At 45.6% G+C, this 18,198-nt stretch overlaps 1 protein-coding gene across 2 annotated transcripts; it reads left to right on the forward strand.

Moving 5' to 3' along the window:
- Positions 1–1,017: 1,017 nt before the first annotated feature.
- Positions 1,018–17,310, forward strand: LOC308486230 (uncharacterized protein). 2 transcript variants are annotated; one of them, XM_081022791.1, is made up of 3 exons: positions 1,018–1,169; positions 13,855–14,269; positions 14,522–17,310. In XM_081022791.1, the coding sequence occupies exons 2-3, from the start codon at positions 13,981–13,983 to the stop codon at positions 16,258–16,260; spliced, it is 2,028 nt and encodes a 675-aa protein (XP_080878917.1). In that variant the 5' UTR covers positions 1,018–1,169; positions 13,855–13,980; the 3' UTR covers positions 16,261–17,310. The 2 variants fall into 2 exon arrangements, with proteins under 2 accessions (XP_080878917.1, XP_080878916.1); XM_081022790.1 differs by having other exon boundaries at positions 13,855–17,310.
- Positions 17,311–18,198: the final 888 nt, after the last annotated feature.

The raw sequence follows: 18,198 nt of genomic DNA on the forward strand, positions 1-18,198 counted from the left end.
GGCGGCAGGGGAGGACACCCCCCCGTGGATGTTGCAGGAAAGGAAAGGAGAATTGGGAGCGAGGACAAAGAGGTAAAGGGGTCGCGGGGGGAGGGGAGAGAAGGATCCAGAGACCCCCGCCAACTCCCCAAAGCGCCTTTCGTGAGCCCCACGGGCAGGGCCTGGATCCCTGCACGCCTGCTGCGAAGGGGGCTTTCTGTGCCCCCTGAAGCGCCTTGGCAGCGGCGGACATGGGGACCCCACCCAGGGGATCCCAACGAGGACCGCTTTGCCCCGTTTCCTCCACGCAGGCATCCCTGGGGCCCTGTGGGATCTGCACGGAGAAAGGCGGGGCATGAATGGGTTAAAGTGCGCGAGGGACGCCTGGATAGAGACCCCCGTGTGACTCGTGTTGGGGGGGGCGTCCTCCGGATGGGGCACGCAGGGCGAGGGGTGAGGGAGAGGGAGGGGGTCAAGGAAGTCGGGGGGAGCATCCCTGGGGCAGGGAAGGGCAGCACTGGCGTGGGGGGGGGGAAAGATCAAGGAAGACCAGTCGTTGGGGAGACGTCTCCATCCTGACGCACGCGGGGAATCTCCAGAGTGGCCACCTTGGCTTCTCCCTGCGGCCCAGGAATCCACCACCCTTTCAAGGCGACCAAAGAGGGATCCCTGGAAAGTGGGGGGTCCTGTCCCCCCCACCCCTTCCTTCCTGCAAGCTCCATCCTCTTCCCACCCCCATAAGCCCCTGCCCTGTCCAGTGGCAGCGGTTCAGATCAGGAGAGGAAGAGAGTAGGGGAGAGGCCTTCTCAGAAGCAGCTCTTTGTTTCCGCAATCCCACCCAGGAAGCAGCCAGAAACCTTTTCCTCTCTCTCAGGCTTCCATCTTTATTGTCTTTTCCACTGCCTGGTTCATTGAGGATGAGGATAATGTACACCTGTCATCAGAAACAGGGGTGCAGATTCCATGGAATGGCTCTCAGGGCTGATACAGAAGTTGTACCTCAAAGGCATTTCTGTTGCTCTTATTTTTGGTAGGCAGTGTCAGAGTGACTGACATCAGCATCCGATGACAGTGATTGCATGAATCTTCCCAGTCAAAGGACCCATTTTCAGGATAGACAGTGCCTGTGGCTGGAGGCTCTACATACAAGGTGTGCCTATGCAGGTCAAAGACTGCCAGTATTAGCACAGGTGAGCTGTGTGACCTCCCCTAATTTACAGACTGTATGTGAATGAGTGTTTGTGGGGGGGATTATAGTTTATGGCAACCCTGTGATTTTCTCCACCCATAACATTTTGTGAGTTGATATTGCAGAACGAATTCCAAAATAATCACAGTGGTACCTCTGGTTACATACGCTTCAGTTTACAGACTCCTCTAACCCAGAAATAGTACCTCGGGTTAAGAACTTTGCTTCAGGATGAGAACAGAAATCGCTCTCTGGCGGCGCGGGGGCAGCAGGAGGCCCCATTAGCTAAAGTGGTGCTTCAGGATAAGAACAGTTTCAGGTTAAGTATGAACCTCCGGAACGAATTAAATCTTTAACCCGAGGTACCACTGTACAAAAAAATCTCAATATAATAAGAATGATTGTAGTATTTATACGCTGCCTATCTGGCTGGGTTTCCCCAGACACTCTGGGCAAATTACAGTACATATAAAAGACAGTAAAACATCAGACATTAAAAACCTCCCGATACAGGGCTGCCTTCAGCTGTCTTCCAAATGTCAGATAGTTGCCCATTTCCTTGCCCTCTGCCTGCTTCCCTGTAACTTCGCTTCTCATGGGGGGGGGGGTTCAACCAGCAGAAGACCCTCGAAGGAGGACCTCAGTGTACAGACTGAGCGATGGGGGTGGAGACGCTCCTTCAGGTCTACAGAGAGTGAGGCTGTAGGGCTTTAGGTCAATGATCTTGCTCCTCCATAATGATTTCCACAGCAAGTCCGACATACAATTAGCAGAGTAGGAAATAAAGCTCAGAGACAGCAAAAAATTCCTTCAGCAAATAAATTTGTGACTGAAGGCATAACAGGAATCTATGCCTGAAAAATGCAACCACAGCAATTTAAAGGTCAGCACCAACAATGTGAAATGTGCTCAGAAATGTACTGGGAGTCAGTGAAGATCCTTTCGGACTGGTGTCTCAGCGGCTGCTCCCCTTCTGTAGTCTAGCTGCCACATTCTGGATTAATTGCAGTTTACGAGTCACCTTCAGAGATGGCCCCATGTAGCACATGGCAGTAATCCAAGCGGGAGATCACCAGAGCATGCACCACTCTGGGGAGACAGTCTCCAGGCATGGAGGGTCTCAGCTAGCATACCTTCGCTTCTCATGGGGGGGGGGGGTTCAACCAGCAGAAGACCCTCGAAGGAGGACCTCAGTGTACAGACTGAGTGATGGGGGTGGAGACAAATTAAAGGTCATCACCAACAATGTGAATTGTGCTCAGAAATGTACTGGGAGTCAGTGAAGATCCTTTCGGACTGGTGTCTCAGCGGCTGCTCCCCTTCTGTTCTCTAGCTGCCACATTCTGGTTTAGTTGCAGCTTACGAGTCACCTTCAAAGGTAGCCCCATGTATCACATGGCAGTAGTCCAAGCGGGAGATCACCAGAGGATGCACCAGTCTGGGGAGACAGTCTCCAGGCATGGAGGGTCTCAGCCAGCGTACCAGAAGGAGCTGGCAGACAACTGCCCTGGACACAGAACTGACCTGCACCTCCATGGACAGCTATGAGTCCAAAATGACACCCAGGCTTTGCACCTGGTCCTTCAGGGGCACACTTACCCTGTGCAGGACCAGGGAATCCTCCACACCTGCCTGCCCTCTCTCCCCCCAAAACAACACATGTGCCGCACTGGTTCCAATTTGAAAGAGAGGAAGAGCTGAGTATCATCCACATACTGGGGAACACCCAGCCCAAACCTCCTGATGATCTCTCCCAGTGGTTTCATGTAGATATTAAGAAGCATGGGGGAGAGGATGGAGCCCTGAGGCACCCCACAAGTGAGCACCCAGGGATTTAGCTGGCCGGTTGAAGCCTTTGCTTGGATCACGGCCCCTGTTGCATGCTGACAGGTTCTGGAAGCCACAGGTGAGAGATGAGTGCAGGGTGGGGGCCAATGGTGGAAATATTACCCCAGAAGGCGGACTACATTTCCCCCAGCAAAGGTACTACCGCTCCCCTAACACCTCAAGACATCCTATAATTATTATATTTAAAACTGTTAAGGAAAAATCCAGGTGTGAGGCTGCTCAGTCACCCAGCTCATTGGGCAGAGCCCGGGGGTCCCTGTGGAATAAAGGAAGGATTCCAGCCACCAACCGGAGCAAATAGCTGTAGACCAAAATTTATTGCACAATAGGTTCAAAGAGCAAATTTGAACCCCGAGGATGGGGTGACAAAGACTTTTAAAACTTTCCCACCACATCCCAGAATTCAGTTCGAAAGGGAGGGGTTAACCTTGGCAAACATGCAGACATGGCAGGGCAAGACTCAGGTATAAGATTAGCATAGACAAATATGTCTTAAGTACCCACCACCCAAAAGTACAATAGAAGTTCTTTTTCATGTCTGGAGCCTGAGGCGAGTCAGGTGATGAGATTTGGCTTCCTTTGGCTAACAATGAGCCCAGCAATTGTCCCCTCTGGGAACTTCCGGGAGTCCTTTTTCAAGGGGAAAATAGCTTTGGAATGGAGGAAACGAGATGATTTTATATTATTTTTAAAACTAGGTAACTTCCCTGAGCAGTCAAGTTGAAAGGATACATTCAGGCATAATATTTGTAATATTTAACTTTAAAGATGTGCCCCCTTCCCCCGTAATTTCCGTAACATTTCCCCCCTTCGGAGATAAATTTCCTTAGGTTCCGTAGGAACTGCAAATATTTTCTCCGCACTTAACTACAGTTCAGACATAGACATATTTCCCACCCCCCTTTAGTCCCGTATGTTATATAGATATGCACTAAATGATAACTTGGTATCCACCCTTCCAGATGTGTAGGTTTATGTAAACCTGAAAGGGACTTGCAAGTCACACCTCTTAAGGTCATTTGCAAGTATAGCAGTGGACATAGCTGGATATAGGATATCACATAAAAAGAACACCTGTTGCATTTTGTTACTAAATTACTTGTGGCATTCTAGCTCAATAGTGGTCTATGCTTTTCACTTAGCAGGAAGGTCCAGTAACGATTGAAAAATGCAGTTTGCTTTGTTCTCCGCATTTTTTTGTGTGTTCTCAGGTGTCAAGCTAGCTCTCCTCTGGTCTCACAACGCCATGGTGGCACAGCAGTGGCAATCCCTGGCGAATCCACTTAGGGCTTTCATATCAACCATGACGCCTGGCACTCACCATAGCTAGCACAGGATGGACATGTCATGAGAGAAATGTCTTTGCCTTGGCCTTTCTATGGGGTTTTATTATTATAGACTCTGGTCTTGCACTCATGGGAAGTTGCTCACTTGCACTCATAGAATCATAGAGTTGGAAGAGACCACAAGGGCCATCGAGTCCAACCCCCTGCCAAGCAGGAAACACCATCAGAGCACTCCTGACATATGGTTGTCAAGCCTCTGCTTAAAGACCTCCAAAGAAGGAGACTCCACCACACTCCTTGGCAGCAAATTCCACTGTCGAACAGCTCTTACTGTCAGGAAGTTCTTCCTAATGTTTAGGTGGAATCTTCTTTCTTGGAGTTTGGATCCATTGCTCCGTGTCCGCTTCTCTGGAGCAGCAGAAAACAACCTTTCTCCCTCCTCTATGTGACATCCTTTTATATATTTGAACATGGCTATCATATCACCCCTTAACCTCCTCTTCTCCAGGCTAAACATTCCCAGCTCCCTTAGCCGTTCCTCATAAGGCATCGTTTCCAGGCCTTTGACCATTTTGGTTGCCCTCCTCTGGACCCGTTCCAGTTTGTCAGTGTCCTTCTTGAACTGTGGTGCCCAGAACTGGACACTACTCCAGGTGAGGTCTGACCAGAGCAGAATACAGTGGCACTATTACTTCCCTTGATCTAGATGCTATACTTCTATTGATGCAGCCCAGAATTGCATTGGCTTTTTTAGCTGCCGCGTCACACTGTTGGCTCATGTCAAGTTTGTGGTCAACCAAGACTCCTAGATCCTTTTCACATGTACTGCTCTCAAGCCAGGTGTCCCCCATCTTGTATTTGTGCCTCTCATTTTTTTTGCCCAAGTGCAATACTTTACATTTCTCCCTGTTAAAATTCATCTTGTTTGTTTTGGCCCAGTTCTCTAATCTGTCAAGGTCATTTTGAAGTGTGATCCTGTCCTCTGGGGTGTTAGCCACCCCTCCCAGTTTGGTGTCATCTGCAAATTTGATCAGGATGCCCTTGAGTCCATCATCCAAGTCGTTGATAAAGATGTTGAATAAGACCGGGCCCAAGACAGAACCCTGTGGCACCCCACTAGTCACTCTTCTCCAGGATGAAGAGGAACCATTGATGAGCACCCTTTGGGTTCAGTCAGTCAGCCAGTTACAAATCCACTGAGTGGTAGCATAGTCAAGACCGCATTTTACCAGCTTCTTTACAAGAATATCATGGGGCACCTTGTCAAATGCCTTGCTGAAATCAAGGTAGGCTACATCCACTGTGTTCCCTTCATCTACCAGGCTTGTAATTCTGTCAAAAAACGAGATCAGGTTAGTCTGACATGACTTATTTTTCAGAAATCCATGCTGACTATTGGTGATCACAGCATTCCTTTCTAGGTGCTCACAGACTGTTTGCTTAATGATCTGCTCCAGAATCTTCCCTGGTATTGATGTCAGACTGACTGGACGGTAATTATTTGGGTCCTCTCTTTCCCCTTTTTGAAAATAGGGACAACATTTGCCCTCCTCCAGTCTGCCGGGAATTTGCCTGTTCTCCAGGAATTCTCAAAGATGACTGCAAGTGGTTCTGAGATCACATCTGCCAGTTCTTTTTATACTCTTGGATGCAGTTCATCTGGCCCTTGAGACTTGAATACATCTAAACTAGCCAAGTATTCTTGTACTATCTCCTTAGTTATTCTGGGCTGTGTTTCCTTTGCTGAATCATTTGCTCCAAATTCTTCAGGTCGGGCATTGTTTTCTTTATCGGAGAAGACTGAGGCAAAGAAGGCATTGAGGAGTTCAGCCCTTTCTGTGTCCCCTGTTTGCATTTCACCATCTTCTCCTCTGAGTGACCCCACTGTTTCTTTGTTCTTCCTTTTGCTACGAACATACCCATAAAAGCCTTTTTTGTTGCTTTTAACCTCTCTAGCAAGCTTGAGTTCATTCTGTGCTTTAGCTTTTCTGACTTTGTGTCTACACGTGCTGGCTATTTGTTTGAATTCCTCTTTGGTGGTTTCCCCCCTTTTCCATTTTTTGTACACATCCTTTTTTAATCTTAACTCAGTTAAAAGTTCTTTAGATAGCCACCCTGGCTTCTTTAGGCACCTTCCATGTTTCCGTCTCATTGGTATTGCCTGACGTTGTGCTTTTACTATCTCCCTCTTAACAAACTCCCAGCCATCATGAACTCCCTTTCCTTTTAGTATTACTGTCCATGGGATCTCACCCAGCACTTCCCTAAGTTTTATGAAGTCGGCTTTCTTAAAGTCAAGAAATTGAGTCCTAGTATGCTTGGCTGCTCCTTTCCGCTTTATAGTAAACTTCAGAAGAGCATGATCACTCGCGCCTAATGATCCTTCCACTTCTACCCCACTAACCAGGTCATCAACATTGGTTAGGACCAGATCTAAAATGGCTGATCCTCTTGTTGCTTCTCCCACTTTCTGGACAATGAAGTTGTCTGCAAGGCCAGTGAGGAATCTGTTTGACCTTATGCTCTTGGCTGAGTTTGACATCCAACAAATATCCGGGTAATTGAAGTCCCCCATTACTACTATCTCCCTTCCTTTTGCATGCTTGGCCATCTGTTCCAGGAAGGCATCATCTATGTCCTCCGTTTGGCTTGGGGATCTATAGTAAACTCCCACAATGAGGTCACTGTTATTCTTCTCTCCCTTAATTTTGACCCAAATGCTCTCACTTTGGCTTTGAGGTTCTAAATCTTGGATCTCTTCACAGGTATACACATCCCTGACATATAACGCCACTCCTCCTCCTTTCTTGTCTGGTCTGTTTCTCTGAAATAGATTGTATCCCTCCATTATTACATTCCAATCGTGGGACTTATCCCACCAGGTTTCAGTGATGCCTATTATGTCATATTTAGTTTGCTGTACCAAGAGCTCAAGCTCATCTTGTTTATTTCCCATGCTTTGCGCATTAGTGTACAGACATTGAAGTCCATTAATCATTCCCCCGTGTCTCTTATTTAAGGATTTTTTCCTCCCACCACCAGGTCTGCGTGCTGTTTGCTCCATTTGGTCTATGACATTTGGATGATCATCTTCATCAATTGATAGACTCCTACCTTCAGGAGCACTGTCTCCCTCCCCCACATTAGTCAGTTTAAAGCCCTCCTGATGAGGTTTCTGAGATTTTTGGCAAAAACATTTCTCCCAACCGTTGTGAGGTGCAGCCCATCGCTTGCCAGAAGTCCATCTTCAAGAAACTGCAGTCCGTGATCTAAGAATCCACATGCACAGAAAGAGAAGGGTAAAAATTCAAGAAAGTTTAAAAAATAAAAAGCAAAAAATTAGATTACCAGTCAGATGAAAACGGACTTGAAACAAAGACATCAGATTTAGAAGAGAATCATTATTAAATAATACAAAGATATTATCAAAACCACACAGATTACTTGTTGTTGTTTAGTCGTTTAGTTGTGTCCGACTCTTCGTGACCCCATGGACCAGAGCACGCCAGGCACTCCTGTCTTCCACTGCCTCCCACAGTTTGGTCAGACTCATGTTAATAATAATAATAATAATAATAATTTATTTATACCCCGCCCATCTGGCTGGGCTTCCCCAGCCACTGTTTGTAGCTTCAAGAACAATGTCCAACCATCTCGTCCTCTGTCGTCCCCTTCTCCTTGTGCCCTCAATCTTTCCCAACATCAGGGTCTTTTCCAAGGGGTCTTCTTTTCTCATGAGGTGGCCAAAGTATTGGAGCCTCAGCTTCACAATCTGTCCTTCTAGTGAGCACTCAGGGCTAATTTCCTTAAGAATGGATAGGTTTGATCTTTTTGCAGTCCATGGGACACTCAAGATTCTCCTCCAGCACCATGATTCAAAAGCATCAATTCCTCGGCGATCAGTCTTCTTTATGGTCCAGCTCTCACTTCCATACATCACTACTGGGAAAACCATGGCTTTAACTATACAGACCTTTGTTGGCAAGGTTATGTCTCTGCTTTTTAAGATGCTGTCTAGGTTTGCCATCACCTTTCTTCCAAGGAGCAGGCGTCTTTTAATTTTGTGACTGCTGTCACCATCTGCAGTGATCATGGAGCCCAAGAAAGTAAAATCTCTCACTGCCTCCATTTCTTCCCCTTCTGTTTGCCAGGAGGTGATGGGCCCAAATTACTACTGGACTGAAAAAAATGGGGAAACAATGAAAAAAGCTTAAAATTCACCATGTGCTATCTGATAAAAGAACTTCATGAAAATGTCTTTCAACATGTGATAGACATTTCCCCAAAGTAAAACACACACACACACACACACACACACACACACACATGACCTATGAGGAACCAAAAATAATAAATGCTAGGACACACACATTTTAAGAAACCTGAAGTAATCTGTTTTGGCATTCTAACACCCCAAATGAAAATAAAAGAGTGTTTCTTGATGTGACAGCATCGGCTAGAATGTTAATAGCAAAATACTGGGAAATGAGTTAATACCAAGAAAAAATGAATGGCAATTTAAAGTTGTGCAAGTACCTTTAACTAGCCACAATGACAGATTTAATATTTGTAATATTTAACTTTAAAGATGTGCCGCCGCCCCCTTAATTTCCGTAGCAAGACAGATCAGGAATAAATTCATATCTCAAGAAATAACAAAACTTCAAGTTGTTAATGAATCAATACTACATATTCAAGGTTGACTAAGTACAGTTACCACCTTGACTTTAATGTCCAGCTTTTTCAGTGCCAGATTAGGATAGTCCTGTGTCAGAAGACGGGCATGAGATCAGGCAGCACACCATTATTATAAAGAACAATTGGGGTTGGTGTTTCTGTCTGGGATTCACATGCTCCAGCTGCTTTCCTTCTGCATCTCCTGCTCTCTCCATGCAATGTGAGGCATGTAGATAGTGTCAGGAGATCAGCCTACACTCAAGTAAGACCCTGGCAGAGACACATGCACGGCTGGCATGTTCTCTCCCTCCTGGTCGGTTTTTTCAGGAGCTTCATAAGCTTTCTTTAGCCCGAACATCACAGCGACCGATGCCAACCGACACCGGCACACTTAGGCATCAACAGAGTTTGTGCAGCTTGCACGTGACAGACCTCAGCAACTCAGCATGTTGGCTAATCTACTTTATTTACATATAAACACACACAGAGCACTGCAACATGGCTCCCTCTCTCTCTAGCATCAGACAGCAAAGAGAAAAAGACAAAGGACAATAGTCCCACTTCACTGAAGACTGTAACACAAACATCCTGTCTCCGTCACTTCCAACTCAAACATATACCGTCATGTGAAAGACAACAATCCTATGACTGCAATCATGGAGCAGGAATTCTAACAGATAGAGGTCCATCTACAAGAACAGGAGCTTCCCTGAGCACCCATTCAGCTGATCCCAAACACCAAACCTTGTCACTAGTTCTCTGGCTGACCCAGACCACAGTCCCTGGAAAAGATGTAGAGCTGGGTCTCACATAATGGTTCATATAGACCTCCTGAGGCCAATAGGACTGTGCAGGTGATTCATGAAGAACTAGAAGTGGAAACTGGGGTGGGTGGAGGAGTATGATGCTGAGGATGGGAAATGTCCAAAGGAACGATGAACCGGAGACAGAGAGGGCCTGTTCATGGACAGAGAGCAGCTGCCTTTCCTGTGAGGAAACAACAACAACAACAAATTTATTAAATTTGTGAGGTCCATGCCTTTACACAAAATACCATAAAACATTATTAAAAGATAAACAAAAAGATTATAAAAGTAAGCTAAAATTCATGCCATGCTGTCCCAGCAAGGAAACTACCCAATAAACCCCACCATTCAGGGAAGAAGATACAACAACAGGTTAGGAGAGCAATGGGAGGGACCTCACCGTTTCATCCAGGAACCATACCCTAGTTTTCATAGCCTTCACCACAAAGACCGCTACCACGTGAGAAATCCGTGGATCAGCGTCCACCAGTAAAAACTTTACTTGGTCCTCAGAGTTGACTATTGATTTGGGAATAGTTTGTAACATCGCATCCCTGAAGGCCGAATAGATGGGACAATACAACATGTAATGTATGAGATCCTCTTTGGTTCTCATATAACAAGGACATATCCGCTGCTCTACTGGGATTTTTGCATATCTGCCTGACAGATAGGCCGTAGGAATGGTTTGAAAACGGGCCATAGTAAAGGCTCTCCGAAGAGTGGGATTGGTGATATTCGCCAAGTAATTGGCGCAGATTTTGACTGCTTTCAGTCGGGGAAACCAGTGGGAGGACCCTGGGATCTGTATTTTTGTGGTATCTAACAGAGCGTCTCTCTCCAGGATCCATTTCCGGAGTTTGTCCGGGCTCCACCGTTTGAGGATATTAAACTCCGGTAGGGTGTATCTGACCAGGATCTCAGTTAAGTTTTGGCGCCAAGTGGTGTTCTTTTGAAAAGATACAAAGGCTTGTTTGGCCAATAAGGTGTTTGAAGTGTTTGCAAGGTTGATGTAAAATCGTAGGAATCTTAAGTGGGCCCTGGCAGATACAGAGGGTAAACCAACCTCCACCCTCAAGAAAGCTGCTGGGGTTCCTTGCGGAAGGCCTAGAATCCTCTTGAGATAGTAGTTTTGCAAAATTTCAAGCCGTTCCAACAGCCTCTGGTTCCACCCCCAGAGTTCTATCCCATATAACATCTGGGGAATAGCTTTCCCAACAAAAGCTCTTAATGCCGGGATCACCAATTGTCCTCCCCTGGTATGGAAGAAACTAAGCAAAACACCAATTGTTCTTCGTGTTAGGATGGTTACAGCCTTAAAGTGGGCTAGCCAGCTAGATGTAGCCTGGAATGTAACACCCAGATATTTAAAAAAAGGGCACTGTTCAATCACATGTTCATCTAAAGACCATCTAAAGGTGTGGCGAGCTCTAGTGAACACCACAATTTTTGTTTTGTCATGGTTTATCTTTAGTGAATTATGGGAACAGTAGGCTGCGATCCCCTCCAGCATGCTGCGAAAGCCTCTTCGGGTGAGTGCCATTAAAACCATGTCATCGGCATATAGCAAAATATTCAGGCGTTTACCTTCAAGGGCTGGAGCCGATGACTTGTACTTTGCCATGTACTGAACAATGTCGTTTATATAAAAGTTAAAAAGAAATGGGGCTAGCAGGCATCCCTGTTTGACCCCTTTCCCCAATGGCAGTGGGTCCGTAAGAGTTCCCGATGACCCAGTTCTGATTTTGACTGTAATGTCTGTATGTAACTCTCTGAGAATTTTTAAAAGTCGTCTGTCAATGTCCGTTTCATATAATTTTTCCCATAGTCTATCTCTACAGATTGAGTCGAAGGCAGATGTCAAGTCAACGAAGGCCACAAAGAGTCTGCTCTTATACGCTTTTGCATATTTAGCTACCAGGGTCTGTAGTACCATGCAGTGACCTATCGTATTGTGGCCCTTTCTAAATCCTGCCTGTTCCTGGTTGAACAGGTTAGAATGGTCCGCCCAATCTACCAGCTTGTTTAATAAGTACCGGGTATAAAGTTTGTATGCGATGTCCAGAAGGCTTATAGGGCGGTAGTTTGCTGGATCTTGAATGTCTCCCTTCTTATAGATGGGGACTACCACACTTAGTTTCCAGTTTGCTGGGATTTTACATGTGTTGTTTATTGCCGTAAAAAGTTTGGCCAAAAAGATGGCCCACCATTGGGCATTTGATTTAAAAACCTCAGGGGGGATCATGTCCTCACCAGGAGCTTTGCCATTTTTTAAAGTTTTAATTAGCTGTAGGCACTCTGATTCCGTAACAGGATCCCAACTAGCTAGATGCTCACTCTTCAATGGGAGGAACGGACTCAAATTAGCAGTATTTGAGAGTGTGTATAGCTTGAGAAAGTGTTGATACCACACATCGGATGGAATACTGCTGTTTACAATTTTTCCTTTGGATGAGACTCCCTGTGCTACTATTGCCCAGAATTTTCTATCGTCTCGCGATTTAATCGCCTTATCAAGTGCCTCCCATTGTTCCTTCCTGTAAAGGGATTTCTTGAGTTTTAAGGTGTTTTTATAGTGAGAGCGCCATCTGTGGAAATTTACCATAGATGACAAAGTCCTCTCCTGTTTTACCTTATTTTGTTGTTTCCTAAGCAGGGATCTTAGCTTCCGGCAGTCTTTGTCAAACCAGACCCCCGATTTGTTATGTTGTTTGGGAGGCCTGGTGTTTATAAGAAATGGGAAAAGGGACTCTGAGACCCGCTGATATAGTGAAAAAGGATCAAAGTTAGGTAAAGGACACTGGTCTCTCAGAACCAATAAATCTGGAGAGTGCAGGTGTTGATTGATTTTAAGCTCCAGCTCGCTGTTCCATTTACGCCTGCGTGGGGCCGGTGCTTGAGGAGGGGCTGCACAATGTAGATGTTGTAATCCCCCTGATTCGAGGGGAGTTAGTGAGATTGCTCTAGGAAGATGGTCGCTCTCAGTTCTGTTAAAAGTGCTGAGACCCTGTGCCCTCTCCAAAATTGTTGGAGAGACCAGAATATGGTCAATCACACTTGCACCACGAGGGCCGATAAAAGAGAAGAAACCTCCTGACCTATCCATGTAAGTACCATGCAGGTTGTACAAATTATGCTTAAAAGCAATCTCCAGTAATGTAATACCTGCCTTATTCAAGACCTTTTCATCAGAACTCCAAGGGATAAACCAGTCTGCCTCTGGTGAAAACTGGGTTTTGGAGCCATACGAATTGATGTCGCTGCCTATCCTGGCATTAAAGTCACCTGCCAGCAGGATGTTCCAGTCAGGAAATTCTATTTTGGCCTTCTCCAAGCATGACTCCAAATCTTCCCAGATTTGTACTGTCTGAGAGGAAGTACACACGGGGGGAATATAAACGTTGAAACATAGAAGATCTCCTCCTGTGTTATTGGAGATAAGTAAAATCTGAAAATTGTTGTTCTTCATCCACTGCAGTTGTCGCACCCTGTACCCTTGCTCTATAGGAATAAAAGTGACCAAACCGCCGCTAGGTCGCCCACGGTTATTTAGTTTTTTTTTTTTTCGGATGTGAGGGCGATCTGGCTGCGACATCTGTCACCCCATTGATCGCCAGGGTTGATTCGGCTGATCTGGCTGGCTAGGCGGGTGTCCCCTTCCTCCCTCACCGCTCCATGTGCGTCCCTCCCGAAGCTGCGCGCTCGGTGGAAGAGGACGACCATCCCAGATAGAAGGAGTGTACCGTTCTTCGGTCAAGGGTATACGATAGCTGCGCTCCCCTGCTAGAACCTCCAAACAAGCTCAAGGTCCTGTGAGGAAACAATTGATTTAAAAATTGATTTGAAAAGGCTGTATTCCAAGATCATGCTACTTTATTAACAATGATTGAGGATTATGAAAGGTTGCTGATGCATTACTATCATTTGACATCATTGCATTTTCATTTCCTGAAAGTTGGGAACATGGTTAGGAGGCTGGACAAGGTAGGAGATGTTGAAATAAGAAAAGGTGGTAATGGTGCTTGATGTGTTCTCTTTCCCTTTGTTCTCTTCCTTGAAAACCAAACAGGATTCCCTTTCCTCCCACTCTGAAGAAGGAGATGGAGAAGACCGTCAGAATTCCGGGTGATGGGGTGCCTTTAGCTTCATTAGGAATAGTCATTAAAATATGTGGAATGTGAAATATGCTGACTGAATGAGCACACATAGCTCACATCAACAAACCCCAAAAGGGGAGATACCATTTAAAGGAATGGAGACTGGAAAAAGTTTCACTGATAGTGGAAAACTTAGAACACATCAGCGGACTCAAATGGGCAAGAAAGGATTCCAATGCAGGGAGTGTGGGAAGACCTTCAGTCAGTATAGTAACCTTAAATTACACCGGCAGACTCACACAGGGGAGAAACGTTTTAAATGTATGGAGTGTGGAAAGAGCTTTACTTTCAATGCATCCCTTAGAAGACACCAACGGATTCACACAGGTGGAAAACCATATAAATGTATAGAGTGTGGAAAGAGCTTCAGTCAGAATAGTAACCTTAAATTACACCAGCAGACTCACACAGTGGAGAAACGTTTTAAATGTATGGGGTGTGGAAAGAGCTTTACTTGCAATGCATCCCTTAGAACACATCAACGGACTCACACAGGGGAGAAACCATTTAAATGCATTGAGTGTGGAAAGAGCTTCAGTCAGAATGGACACCTTAAATTACACCAGCGGACTCACACAGGGAAGAAACCATATAAATGTATGGAGTGTGGAAAGAGCTTCAGTCAGAGTGGACACCTCAATATACATCTACAAACTCACACAGGGGAGAAACCTTTTAAATGTATGGAGTGCGGAAAGAGCTTTACTTTCAATGCATCCCTTAGAAGACACCAACGGATTCACACAGGTGGAAAACCATATAAATGTATAGAGTGCGGAAAGAGCTTCAGTCAGAATGGAAACCTTAAATTACACCAGCGGATTCACACAGGGGAGAAACCATATACATGTATAGAGTGCGGAAAGAGCTTCAGTCAGAATGGAAACCTTAAATTACACCAGCGGACTCACACAGGGAAGAAACCATATAAATGTATAGAGTGTGGAAAGAAATTCAGTCAGAATAGTAACCTTAAATTACACCAGCAGACTCACACAGTGGAGAAACGTTTTAAATGTATGGAGTGTGGAAAGAGCTTTACTTTCAATGCATCCCTTAGAACACATCAACGGACTCACACAGGGGAGAAACCATTTAAATGCATTGAGTGTGGAAAGAGCTTCAGTCAGAATGGACACCTTAAATTACACCAGCGGACTCACACAGGGAAGAAACCATATAAATGTATGGAGTGTGGAAAGAGCTTCAGTAAGAGTGGACACCTCAATATACATCTACAAACTCACACAGGGGAGAAACCTTTTAAATGTATGGAGTGCGGAAAGAGCTTTACTTTCATTGCATCCCTTAGAAGACACCAACGGATTCACACAGGTGGAAAACCATATAAGTGTATAGAGTGCGGAAAGAGCTTCAGTCAGAATGGAAACCTTAAATTACACCAGCGGATTCACACAGGGGAGAAACCATATACATGTATAGAGTGCGGAAAGAGCTTCAGTCAGAATGGAAACCTTAAATTACACCAGCGGACTCACACAGGGAAGAAACCATATAAATGTATAGAGTGTGGAAAGAAATTCAGTCGGACTGGTAACCTTAAATTACACCAGCAGACTCACACAGGGGAGAAACGTTTTAAATGTATGGAGTGTGGAAAGAGCTTTACTTTCAATGCATCCCTTCGAACACATCAACGGACTCACACAGGGGAGAAACCATTTAACTGCCTGGAGTGTGGAAAGAGCTTTAGTCAGAATGGAGACCTTAAATTACACCAGCGGATTCACACAGGGGAGAAACCATATAAATGTATGGAGTGTGGAAAGAGCTTCAGTCAGAGGGGATACCTCAATATACATCTACAAACTCACACAGGAGAGAAACCATTTAAATGTATGGAGTGCGGAAAGAGCTTTACCTTCAATGCATCCTTTAGAAAACATCAACAGACTCACACAGGGGAGAAACCATTTATCTGCCTGGAGTGCGGAAAGTGCTTCAGTGAGAATGGAAGCCTTAGAACACATCAACGGACTCACACAGGGGAGAAACCATTTAAATGTATGGAATGCGGAAAGAGCTTCAGTCAGAATGGACACCTTAAATTACACCAGCGGATTCACACAGGGGAGAAACCATATAAATGTATAGAGTGCGGAAAGAGCTTCAGTCAGAATAGTAACCTTAAATTACACCAGCAGACTCACACAGGGGGAAAACGTTTTAAATGTATGGAGTGTGGAAAGAGCTTTACTTTCAATGCATCCCTTAGAACACATCAACGGACTCACACCGGTGAAAAACCATATAAACGTATAGTGTGGAAAGAGCTTCAGTCAGAATGGAAACTTTAAAGTACACCAGCGGACTCACACAGGGGAGAAACCATTCAAATGCATGGAGTGTGGAAAGAGCTTTACTTTCAATTCTTCTCTTAGAGCACATCAACAGACTCACATGGGTGAAAAACCATAAATGTATGGAGTGCGGAAAGAGCTTCAGTCAGAGTGATACACTTAGAACATCAACAACTCACACAGGGGAGAATCCTTTTAAATACATGGAGTGTGGAAAGAGCTTCCGTAAAAGTAGAAGTCTTAGAAAACATCAGCAGACACGCATGGGAGAAACCATTTAAACCTACAGTGTGTGGAAGGAGCTTCAGTCAGAGTGGAACCCTTGATTTTCCTCAACAAACTCACCAAAAGACAAACCATTTAAATGTCAGGAAAGGTGATAGAGTTTCAGTCCTAGCAGAAGTCCTACATCAACAGACTCATGGACAGGAAGAACTTTTAGATTTGACACCCTACAACAAACTCATAGAGGAGAACCAGTTTAAATGGAAAGATTGCAGAAAGTTCTTTAGTTATAATGGAGTGTTTAAGAAACATCAAGAGAGTCTCAGATGGGAGAACCCATTTAGATGTATGGAGTGCGGGACATGTTCCTATCAGAGGCCCCTCTTCTGCGCAGCAATGAACTCAGAGGAAATCCGGCTTCAGGGCCCAGCTGAGTGTTGTCATTATCTCGAACTAGGTAACTCCTGTCTAATCTGCTCTGTGTCTGTGTCTCTCCCTGCTTCTGAGACCACTGGAAATGAGGGGGACAAATTTCCACCCTCCATGTCTTCTTCTGAGGAAAGCTGATCTCCTTGAGAATGCATTCCTCCATATTCTGCTTTAGTCCATTCCCTGACAAAACACATTGTCCTGTGTCCTTCCAGCCTCTTTCCTCCCTTGCTTCCTTCTGCTGGTTTGTGTACCTGACTTAGATATCCTGTGTGCTGTATTTTTTTACTGCTGAAACTGGATTTGGTCTCAGAAGCAAAGTTTTGTGCCTCACTGGGGTCCCATTCATAACTGTATGCTCTGGAAGCTCAGTAAACTTTTACTGAAGAAGTCCTGCTGCCTCTGTGTGTGTTTTTGACCTCAACATGGTAATTGCTCTACATATGGCCCCTACCCTGCTGCTGCTTAGCTCATGCCCTGGAGTTGCTCTACTCAAGCATGCAAGAGCAGTGCATTTGTTTGTGACTGGTTTTTGCACCAAACTCTCTGACCCCCACCACCCCATATCTTCAAACAATGCTTCTTCACAAGAACTTCATAAAATAATGTAATTTAATGGGAGATTTCCCCCTCAGCCTAATTGCAGGATGGGGAAGGAGGGGCTGCAGGTACGAGGGAAGTCTCCTGGTGGGTCCCATATTCACTCATGAACCCCATGGGGCAACCCCAGAGCTCCTGCTTATTCTGGGGTTTGGAGAAGATAGTACTTTTCCATAGTCCCAGAAGTTATTAGTCAATCATGCTGCTAGGGAGTTTTCCTGCCAGAGGACCACAGTGCATATTACTATCATACTGATTTTGCTGTTGTTGCTGTTGCTGCTGTCATGAACTAGAGGGGTGCAGTGCGGTGGGGGGAGAAGCACCAGCTGGGGGACCCACAAGGGAAGAAGGCTCAGATCTGGGGGACAGGGTGGTGTGATGGCAATGAGCAGAAAGAGGGAGAAAAGGGAGCAGAATGGGAGGGGAGGTGTTTGGTGAGCAGGAAGAGGCTGGGGCAGAGAGCAGTTCAGTCTCAGAGGGAGGAGAGGAGGGGGGCTAGGAGACCAAGAGGAGGCAGGCTGCTGAAGCATCCAGGGAGACTCCCCCTCCTGCTGCGACCAGCTCCCCTCTCCCCTGGTCTCCTAGAGCACACAGAGAAACCCGGTTCAGACCCCATGATCCTGCACATGATATTAAGAGGGTGTTTTCCTGCCCCCCAACATGCATCACTTTAATCTCGTT

This window comes from Podarcis pityusensis (genome assembly GCF_964106645.2).
Source record: "Podarcis pityusensis genome assembly, chromosome: 10".
NCBI lineage: Eukaryota > Metazoa > Chordata > Lepidosauria > Squamata > Lacertidae > Podarcis > Podarcis pityusensis.

Excerpts from the sequence above, each read along its gene's own strand:
- LOC308486230 (XM_081022790.1), top strand. The coding sequence starts at position 13,981 with ATGAGCACACATAGCTCACATCAACAAACCCCAAAAGGGGAGATACCA.